This window comes from Oxyura jamaicensis, unplaced genomic scaffold (assembly GCF_011077185.1).
Source record: "Oxyura jamaicensis isolate SHBP4307 breed ruddy duck unplaced genomic scaffold, BPBGC_Ojam_1.0 oxyUn_random_OJ178, whole genome shotgun sequence".
Lineage (NCBI taxonomy): Eukaryota > Metazoa > Chordata > Aves > Anseriformes > Anatidae > Oxyura > Oxyura jamaicensis.
In genome coordinates, this window is record NW_023305698.1 from 6,390 (window position 1) to 16,931 (window position 10,542).

The 10,542-nt window shown below is 44.9% G+C and overlaps 1 protein-coding gene across 6 annotated transcripts; it reads left to right on the forward strand.

The window, feature by feature from the left end:
• Positions 1 to 2,340: 2,340 nt before the first annotated feature.
• CFHR1 (complement factor H related 1) lies at positions 2,341 to 10,485 on the forward strand. 6 transcript variants are annotated; one of them, XM_035313485.1, is made up of 9 exons: positions 2,341 to 2,549; positions 3,645 to 3,833; positions 4,767 to 4,943; positions 5,659 to 5,835; positions 6,659 to 6,835; positions 7,667 to 7,864; positions 8,592 to 8,792; positions 9,643 to 9,837; positions 10,092 to 10,485. In XM_035313485.1, exons 1-9 carry the CDS (start codon positions 2,489 to 2,491, stop codon positions 10,103 to 10,105), a joined length of 1,389 nt encoding a protein of 462 aa, XP_035169376.1. In that variant the 5' UTR covers positions 2,341 to 2,488; the 3' UTR covers positions 10,106 to 10,485. The 6 variants fall into 6 exon arrangements, with proteins under 6 accessions (XP_035169376.1, XP_035169377.1, XP_035169381.1 ...); XM_035313486.1 differs by having other exon boundaries at positions 7,682 to 7,864; XM_035313490.1 differs by lacking the exon at positions 7,667 to 7,864.
• The last annotated feature ends 57 nt before the right edge of the window (positions 10,486 to 10,542 follow it).

The following is a 10,542-nucleotide window of genomic DNA, read 5'->3' on the forward strand; positions in this document are numbered from 1 at the left end:
AGCACTCCGTGTGTCTGAGAAGAGTCTGTTTCCTTTTCTCTGTACTCTCCCCAACAGGAAGCCAAAAACAGAAGGAAGGTCTCCTCCCAGCTTTGTCATCTTAAACATGCGGCAAAGAAAGGGGGGGCTGGTTTGTTTGTGAAAGGCGTGATAAGAATAACTATTTTGTGTTTCTGTTAGTTCCTCACATAGCGGAGCCCTCTAATAGCATCAGAAGCATAGCCATATATCTCAGTTCTGTTGTTTCATGGCAAAAGTGCTGGTTTGGGAGCAGGCAGATGATGTGATAATGTTTCTTCACCGAGTTTGGCATGTGCAAATGTTTGCAAGATTGGTCTTGTATTTGTTAACTTTTCTGCTTGCATAACAACCTTGTATTTATGCAAGATTTCTGCCAACTTCAGCAAAAAGCCATTCGGATGTATTTATAGATTGTAATTTCTGTATTCCAGTTAAGTTCTTGCCTCCTCCTTTGAGGAACTCTGGATGAAGCAAGTGAATATTTGGGAAATATAAGAAGACCCTGCTTTTTAAAGAGCAGACCTAGTGGAAAAGGAGGGAAAGGGATTCAAGTCTGTCTCTGGAATACTTACTGAGAGTAACATTCGGAGCGGTTTCCCATGTTTGAATAAAGGGTGATTTGCTTTCTGAAGTCATGATACAGAATTGCTGGATTTTAAAAGTCGGTCAGTTCTCATGGGCCTTGGATGATTACAGGCTAGTAATTTCCACGGGTTGGGCAGAACAGGAGGACAGTAATTTCTGCTGTGACCTTTCTGTTCTACCCCGCTCCACTGATCCAATGTTAAAGCGACACCTTGGCCCCAGGAGAACCGCCACTCCAACCCATTGTCAGGTGCTGGATTCTGGCTGTCCCTGCACATAGTGGGCTCAGCCTCCTCCACAGTGTTGGACATCTGTACATGGAGTTCCTCTTCCTCTGTCCTATTGTTTCCACTAGAGGCTGTCAGCAGAAGCTGCCTGAGACCCTTCTAATCACGTAGACCCTAACCACTTGGTTTTATCTGTATGTGAGTCCAGTTCAAGATTGTCACCAGGATCTCTAGAACCCTCTGGTCTCCCCACCGCAGTGTGTTACAGAAATTGTGAAGTTGGCAGCTGGCCAATGTTAAAGAGCAAATTTGTCCATTGCAGCCTTGCTGCCCAGCTTGTAGCAGGTTCATCTGTTCAGAGCTGGGTAAATACAGCCATGTTCTCTCTTACCTGAGCCATACCTTCAGGTAGTCTTCAGCTCGTGGCATCAGTGCAGCAGGCGGTTCTTGCTGAGCATCCTCTTCTAGGAACAGCCGTCTTCTGCTTGGGTGTGGAGATCAGATCTTTTAAAATCTGCCTATATTTTCTAAGGCAAAAATAAGAAAGCAGGATCTTGCATAGGCAGAACGCTTGTGCTTTTCTTGCTTTGTATAAATAAACCTACCTACATGCCTTATAATGAAAATTATGCAAGCATATTAGAGCTGACTGGAAATGGCTGCTGGATCAACAGTGGCTGTTTTAGGAAGATAATTCAGTGTTTTCCAGGAACCAAGTTACAAATGACGCCTGAAGTTAATGATCAATTCACTGTCAGGAATGATGGCAGATAATAGAGCACAGACAGGAGTGGCCTGTTCTCCTGGGCTGGGACCATGGCATCAGTTTAAAGCGGACCAGAGGAGCAGGGCCTCTTGGTGCTATACTAAACACAAGAGCTCCTGAGTGGAGAGCCCGGTCTTCCTGAAGCACAGGAGGATTAGAAGGTGAGGAAGTGAGACAGAGAGATGGCCTACAGTGATATCTGGAAAGCTTTGTCATATACTGTTTTTGGGGTTCTTTCCTTTATGGCCTTTCACAAGGGCAACTGGGATGGGGCTTAAGCAGCCTGGTCTGATGGGAGGTGTCCCTGCCCATGGCAGGGGGTTGGAACTGGATGATCTTTCAGGTTGCTTCCAAGCCAAACCATTCTATGGTACTGCAAAACTGCCAGGACTCCATAAACAACAGTGCTTAGGGTTGTGTTGGGCTAGTAATACAAGTATTAGACTAGTATTAACATCGTGTTAGTGTTTTCGTTAGGCTGTTACGGTTTCAATAAGGCTGTTGATAAATTCTTGGCTCCACATATAAGGTAATTTTTGCCTCTAAAAAAAAAAACAACAAAACAATACAAAACATTATGACACTGGAAAAACGAGATGTGTGCTATACTGTGTTTTATAAACACACCGTGAGTCTTTGCTGATGGGTTTCATAAGTGTGCTGTGTCAAGTTCAGTCTGAAAGGTTTTGTGAAAAATTACTGAAGAATTTTTGCAAGAATTGCTTTTTTATATCTGTGCGGAATGACCACTGTGTTGCAAGAAAATTAGGGGAGGAGTTTGCAAGAGCAACCCTCAGAAAGGTGGGAGTTGAATACAAGTATATGCAATTTGGAGTAGAGAAAACAGCAAGTCTTTTCAGAGGTCATCTTTAATTTCTAAAGCTTGGAAATGACAATGCTGAGCCTCACCACAGGGTTTCTGCTGTGGATGTGTTGTGCTATACATAAAGGTAAGTCATTAAATGGAAATCCATGCTTTTAACTGATGTGTAGTGACCGGTGACAATCAAGAATAAGGAACTGAAAAATAAATCACTTGCCACTTTTAATAGAACCTGTTTCAGAAGTTCTGAATGAGAATTATGTTTTAGAATGGTGTATCTGAGAATATTTGCCTCTGTTTGTTTGTTTGTTTGAGTTTGCTTCTTTGCTTTGTGCCTGAACTTAATGGCTCACCTAGCGAACCTGACTTACTACAAGACATAACCCCCTCAACATACATACATACAAATTCCTTTGTGTTTCAATTTAGCTGCTGTTATTCTGAATATATGCTATTAAAATGCAGAATTCTGATTTGATTTTAAAACGTTATACAACTCTTAGGGTATTTTGTCATTTCAGTAAGTTCTATGACGAATGCAGCCTGAAGAAGGTCTTCACTGAATATGTACCTTTACTAAAATGATCAGTTTTAAGCTCTATAATTGATCCATTTTATACTATTGAGCATATCAAAACTCTTCTCCCTCCACACAGGCACGTCTTAGAAGTGCTTTCCATGCACATTCCTTATACTTTGAAAGAATGATCCAAGTTCCTTCATTTCAAAGTGATGGAACTAATTTTGGTAATTTGAGACAAACTGATTTAATCAAGGAATTAAAGAACATCGAGCATCATGGCTGTAAGTGTAAAACACTAGTTTAGTATAACACTGGAAAGCAAGAGCCGTTCTCTGAGAAATTCAGAAGTTCATTCATCTTTTCAGTTCAAGTGTTTTTAGTTTAGTAACTCCCTCTTATGTGAAGACTGTGAAAATAGTATAGAAGCACAGTTTCTTAGAGCAAGGAGATTTATTAGTACAGTCTATTCCCAAATGCAGGGATGTAGGTTATCTGAATATTATTCTTCTCATGTGTAGCACCATTCTTTGGAGATCTCATTACTCTGCAGTATCTATCAAATGAAAAGAATTTGTATATCGCTTCTGCTGGAACAGCATGCGAACACCCACTTGTCATTCATTTTGAAGAAATTGGTGGTAGGAATAAATCAGGATGTAAAGAGCAAAGTGCAGCCAAATAACAGAAACCTGTGCACAGCTTCTGCAGGAGCAGCGTGTGAAGACCCACCTCTCGTTGAGTTTGGCAAAATTGTTAGTGGCGTTAAATCAGGATATGAGGAAAATGACAGAGTGCAATACACATGCAACCCTGGATATGCTTTATCAGGATCAGAATGGGTAACATGCCATGGAAAAGTCTGGATGCCTGGGCCACCTCAGTGTTTGGGTAAGGGTAATTTTTTTTGCTGTTTGCCTTGGCAACGGTGGACATTTCTCATTCTCTTGCACCTTGTACCATTACAAAACAGCAACTGGGAGCCAAAATGTACTACCCCACAGGGTGTTTTGCTGCCATTGGTGTTCACACCTCATTGCTTTCTCCATGGAGAACTGTAGTAGCAGTCACCCATGTGAGATGCACGAACCCTGCCGAACGAGTGCTGCGGCTCTGGTGCCAGCAGAAATCACAAGGCCGATGACAGTAAAGACTTTGTGTATAACATCGGCACCCTGCAGGGAAAGTCCTTTTCCATAACCTCTGAGAACAGTGGATAAGTTGGAAGGTTTGAACAAGAAATCACGGTCTATAACTGCCATGGTCTTGCACAGTCCTGTGGGGAAAGCCTTGTTGAGCCACCTCTGCACAAGCAGAACCCCTTGGGAGGACACGTGCTATGCATGTGGAAAGGAAGGCTGACAGCTTTTTGTTCATCATCTCCTGCACCTCTGGCTGGGGCATCCTTTGCCTAGAAAGGGCGGAAGGTTAGAAGGGGGCTATGGATTTCCTAACTCCTCCTGAATGGTAGCTCCCTTGTCCTGCTGCAGTCCATGACCCTGTTTTGAGTTACACTGAATGTCTGTGGTAAATGGACAGCAGGAAGAGTCCTGCAGGTGCTCCCATTTTCACCCATCAGCTTCAGGATGCTTCTTCTTGGAGTCTTACATTTTTGGATCCTGCAGTAGTCTTCTGCACGTCACAAGAAATAACCTGTCCATCTCAATTGATCTGTGTATGTTATCCAGTGGCTACGTGGTTAGCTAAATTCCCCTAGACAGTGGTATGTGCTGATGCTATAAAAGGCATTTTTTTGGAGGGAACAATACACTCATTCCATGTGTATCCCATTTCCAAAACTTTCAAGTTTGCATATCTTTTCAGAAATACCATGTGGAAGGATTCCAGCAGTTGCCAATGCTGTATTTGAAGGCAGGAATAAGGAAAAGTATGAGGCTGGTGAAACAATTCGCTACCAGTGTCACGAAGGATTTCAGGTCACTGGTCCCCCTGAAATATTTTGCAGAAGGGGAAATTGGTCAACACCACCGTTCTGTGAAGGTATAGGTTGTACTTCTAAGTAGTCTGTGATCCTTCTTAGTCTTTCAGGAACATTAAGTAACAGAACTCCAAGCCATACATGCAAGTGAGTCAGACCAGTAGAGCTGATCATCAAGTTGCTTTTAATAGGCTGCTGCAACACCTATTTTTCTGGTTCATGAGAAGCACCAAGCAGGACTGATCAGCAAAGAAATCTTTTCCCCTTCTGGACTGAAGCCAGTCGCCACAGCTTTGCTCACTGCTTAGATCAAGCAGTCAGAGGGCTATGGAGGAAAGGGTGTTGGCTGCAAAGAGTGACATAGCTGGTAGCCTTACATATCTTAATTTCGTATCACTAGAAATTTCAGTCTATGAAAGTTACATTCAAATTGCAAATAAATCACTTTGTTCTTCAGCGCTTTGGCACACAATGCTGAATGGCATCAGCCTGCACATGCAGCTGGTCTCTGCAACTCCCTTCCTCTTTTCAAGTCACTTTAGGCAAAAACAATAATAAATAATAATTGCCTGGTGAAGTGTTGCAGAATGAAAACCACAGTATCTTCCTTTCCTACCTGTAGAAAATGACCTACCTTACACAAACCATCTGTCCTCATCAGGAATAATGGTGCTTCTCAATGCACCATTATTCTGTGATAGCCACATTCTGTGATAGCCATATTCTGTGATAGCCACATTACTGTCCTACTGTTCTTAAAGTCACCTCTCTTTTCAGATGTCAGATGTGAAAACCCACCTGAAATTCTCAATGGTCATATTACCAGTACTCAAAAGGAGAAATATCTGCCTGGTGCCAAAGTGCATTATGAATGTGAAATTAATTCTCAAATAATGGGTGTAAATTATGTCATTTGTTCAGATGGACACTGGACACAAGTGCCAAGTTGCAGAGGTAGGAATCTGTGCTTTCATTATGGCTGTTAGCTTCATGGGGACTGTTTGGATTACCTTAATACTAGAAAGACTTGTGTAAGGAATGTTTAAGGGCTCCTCTGTTGTGTTCAACCCTGTCAGACAGTACCGGAATGGCAGAAGCACTAGAGGAGAAAAACAGGAGTTCTCTGAGCCTCCACTATGACAGAGGTCCCAGCAGAGCCCCAGGAACTAAAACATGCAGATCGGCTAGGGTTCTGCAATGGCAAGAATGTTCCTCTGAAGAGGAGCTGTGCCGTCCTCCTATTCCCTGCCCAAATCTGTGGCTGGAGGCTGAAAAAGTGCAACTTGGCATTCGTACACCTTCATGGAGTCAACTTTGCTTACCTGTCCCATGAGCAGTGCAGGCTGATACCTCCTTCCAGAGCTCTACAGTTCAGCAGAGAGCCAGCTTGGCTGCTACATCTGTGATTTTCAGAAGCACTCGGGTTCTCAGCAGAGGGCTGTGGCCTTGCAAGGAGGCTTTTGTGCCATATGTTGTAGCTACAGAAATGTTGGCTTTTCCTAGAAGCTCTCACCATCCCTATCATCTTCTCAGAATCTGGAAGCTGTTCTGCTGCCATTGTCATGTTAATTCACATTCCTGGGGTTTACAGTGTTTAGAAACAATCATGGCCAAGGAAAAACGGGGGGAAAAGAATCAAGTCATGTTGGTAAGGCAGTATTGTTTCTTGCACTTAAGAGCATTATCTGCAGAGTAACACGACGATTCTCTTAACTGTAGTTTGTGTAGGGGAACATGTGAGTGCCTACAAATCGAGTGCAGAAATGTCTCTTTTCAGATGTGACGTGTGAACCTCCTCCAGAAATTGCTGGTGGAAAAGTTCAAGGTATTAAAAAGCCAAGGTATTTGCCTGGGGAGACAGCTCACTATCAGTGCTGGCAAGATTTTCAGATGACGGGGGCTTCCACCGTAACATGTCAGAATGGGACCTGGACAGAGCTGCCCCAGTGCAAAGGTGAGTTCTCTCTCTCTCCATGCAGTAGACTGCCCTTAAGCTAGCTCAGTGGCATTTAGGTCTCCAAACTTCAGTCTCAGGACTGTGAGCAAGTGCAACAACATGTGTCAGACTCAGGAAAAAGGGATTTTCCCTGGTATCTCTCCGTTTGTGGTGGCAGGATGTGTTTAATGGAAGTCTACCAGATGGCTTCACTCAAGGGGTGCCACATCTGGAAAAGCACCGTGAGGTTGAGAGCAACTGCTGTCCAGGTCTGATTTTGAGATTCCAACCTTTCACTTCTGGAAATCTACTTTCTGAGAATGCCTAATGTGGAGAGAGTGAGAAATTGTGCTGCCTGCGCTGGAGAACTGAGCTCACAGCTCTCCTGCCAGCTGAAAATGCAAGTGGTGCATTGCCTTTGTGAATGCAGTTTCCTCTGAGGAACCTGCTTTACTCTGAGGAACCTGCTTTGGCAGGGGGGTTGGACCCGATGATCTTTCGAGGTCCCTTCCAACCCCTACAGTTCTGTGATTCTGTGATTCAGTGACTAATGCCGTGAGTCAACTGAGTCAACTATTAAATTACCTGTGGGTCCTATCTGATGGGAGAGCTAATACCCGGTACCATGCTGGTGCCCAGGATTTCATGAGCACATTGCATAAGCTCATTTGATTTCATGAGGCATATGCTAGGTTTCAGCTTATGAACAAATGCAGCATTTCTTGTCATAGTGACAGTTTTCTCAATGTTTGCCTCCAAGTCTCTTGAAGTGCTGCCTACTTGGTCTTCTGAAGAATTTGTGGCTAGGCCTCTGTTGCAGCTAAACTCTGATGGCTTTCTTTCTAATGGTTAATGTTCTTCCAGGGGAAGGTGGAAAATGTGGCCCACCTCCAGATATTGAAAATGGAGACATCCTTTCCTTCCCATTGCCAGAATATGACCAAGGTCAATCTGTGAAATACAAATGTGCAAGTTTCTACATCCTGGAAGGACCTGAGCAAATCACTTGTACTGACGGGCAGTGGACAAATCCCCCGATTTGCTTGGGTAGGTGGAAGCTCATGCTGTGTGGCCAAGAGCTGTGTGAGCTGCTCGTTGTCTTTTTCTCAGTCCCCGCGGGCTCTTCACTTGTGAAGCAGCACTTGTGCTGGGGCCGTGACACTGACAGGGCAGAACAGCAGCTGCTGCTTCTCCTGTGCAGAAGGAATTTCCTCTGGAGGTCAGGTCGTGTAGCCGCCTCTGCTGCCTGCTGTCCCTCCCTCTCACCAACAGATCCAAGAGGAGGGGAGTTTGGCTGAGCCGCTTCGGTGGGGGGAGCTCCACCAGTGTGCCGTGCTCCTGAGCGGGGTCACTGCTACGGTCCGCAGGCTGTGAGAAGGGAGGTTGGGTTGGTCTGAGTGCAAGGAAACGCAGGACCACGAGGAAATGGATTTGAGAAGTGCTGGGACGAGGGCAAGGAGAGACCCCCAAAAAGACACAAGAAGTTCATTGCTGCCTGCTGAGTGCCCACACCCCAGGCTGTGCTTCCCCCTTGCCCTGTGAGACTGTCAAGAGGGCAAAGGCCTCTCCACAGCGGTGTGTGGTGACTCTGCCATCCTTGTTTCTCCCTTTTGCTTTGTTGAGAATGTCTTTCCTGTTGGAAAACTCAGAGGATGAGAGCACAATGCCAGGAGAGATTTGTGATGTGAAGTACACCTGTAGGCTCGCAAGGGGAAAAAATGTGTGTGTTGTACATTTTTTGAACTGATGACATTCTTCTCTTGCCTTTTCCAAGCGGCTTGTACGGCCTCTGAAGAAGATATGGACAGAAACAACATTGAGCTGAGATGGAGAGGAGAAAGAAAGCTGTACTCGACATCAGGCGATTTCATTGAATTTGATTGTAAAGTAGGCTATGTGCAGGACCCAGCATCTTCCCCATTCAGAGTGCAGTGTATGGACGGGACATTAGAATACCCACGGTGCAAGCGAGGAAGTAAGTCACCTCCACTCTGCCACTGCTTGGCCTCTGCCTTGTTGCATTTTTAGTGCAGAAGCTGAGAGGAAAACTCATAGCAAGTGTGCTTGGGAAGTAATAGCAGAGCACCCTGCAAAGCTTCAGGCCATGAGGGGAAGTGACCCCAAGAAGCCGCCGCCTGGTGTACCTGAGCTGGAAAGGCCCCTGGGGAACGGGTTTGCTGGGGCTCATCAGGGTTACTGGTGCTGGGCCTTCCAGGCAGGACGGAAGAACTGGTAAGTTCCCTGCAAGTGGCTTGCCTGTAATTGGAAGGTGGCATTTCCCTGACTGTGGCAGGGCTGAAGAGCGGGAGGCCATTTCCTTGCAGGCTCTCCCAAGCCTGCCTGTGTAGGCAGGGCTTTTTTCTAGCGAGCTTCTCTCCTGCTTCTCTCTTGCAGCCACAGCTGCACCCCCTTTGCACTTGTGGCCTTCCCAGCTCCTCTCTGGTTGTGCCGTGCTCTGGAGTGTGTGGAGGCAGGGGTCAATGCCCATTGCAGGCCTTCACAGGCTTCTCCAGCAGGAAACCTGTGCTTGCCTCCTCCTACAATTTCGCCAAGCCCCGATTACTGCGACATTGCTGAAGGGTGTGAAATGGGCTTTTGCCTTTCATCATTGGCACTGTGCGTTGATACAGGAGGGGACAAATGCAGCAGGGATTCAGCACAGGAGAATAAGTAGTTTCAGTCACTCAGCTGGTACCAACAGCTTCAGAGGACCAGCTGACAATACAAGGTCTACAAGCAAATTCTGAAAGTACTTTCTCCTGTGGTGGTGGCTTTTTCTTTACTTTTTCTATTTTTTCTCCTTTTTTTTTTTTTTTCTTTCCAAGGGAACTGTATATTGAGTGAGGCAGAAATGAAGAGGAACAATATTAAACTAAGATGGTCAAGGAAAAGATCTAACACATATCGGTCTAAGGAGACTATTTTGTTTACATGCCTTTTTTCCTACCAGGAAGTCTCAAACCCAGACGATTTTGAGGCTCAGTGCAAGGATGGAGTGATTAACTACCCCCGATGTGAATGTAAGTGCTCTGTGTGGAAGGCACAGTGCTCTGTACAATTGTGGACAAGAAGGGAGGGTCAGCTTTAGGGGCCTTCACTTAACCCTCTACCAGTTTGTGTCTGTTGTGGGGCTGCTCCTGTTCCAAGGGGCCCGGGGAATCAAACTGAAGCAATGGGAATGCTAGGCAACTTTGCTGTCCACTGCTCTCAAGAAACATGGCTATGTGCCCGCCTTGCTGTTCACCCCTTTTCCATGTTTTTCTCTACATTGCAGGGTATTTTGGATAAATGGAAAGGGCATGAAGGAGCCCAGCTGGAGAAATGAAAGATCCTTTGACCAGCCCAGTGATTTGAGCTCAATTTTCCCAGGAGTTTCCTGTTTCATTGTGCTTTCTTTGCAGTTTAGCCAATGTTCTGTGTTGGAATTTACCTTTACTTCTTTTTTTTTTTTTTTTTTTTTTTTTCCTTTGAATAGTTGGATGATGGTTTTTACACTTAACCAGTTTTGTAAAGGTATTTACATTTTATCCATTCAAATGACTGTACTTCCTTCTTACTTGTTCTGTATTGATGTCACTGTTATTTAATTAACATTTACATCCTGAAGTAGGCTGGCTTTGGTGGCATAGTGAGACATGAATTAAAGCGTGCAGCTGATTTGCTCATCATCAAGTAGTGGTCTTGTCCGCTCCTAGCTTCTGCTCCATGTGCTTGCCTGGAATTTA

Coding starts and splice junctions, on each gene's coding strand:
- CFHR1 (XM_035313485.1), top strand. CDS start 2,489: ATGACAATGCTGAGCCTCACCACAGGGTTTCTGCTGTGGATGTGTTGT. Junction 2,550..3,644: donor GTGTTGTGCTATACATAAAG/GTAAGTCATTAA, acceptor ACCTGTGCACAG/CTTCTGCAGGAGCAGCGTGT. Junction 3,834..4,766: donor TGGGCCACCTCAGTGTTTGG/GTAAGGGTAATT, acceptor ATATCTTTTCAG/AAATACCATGTGGAAGGATT.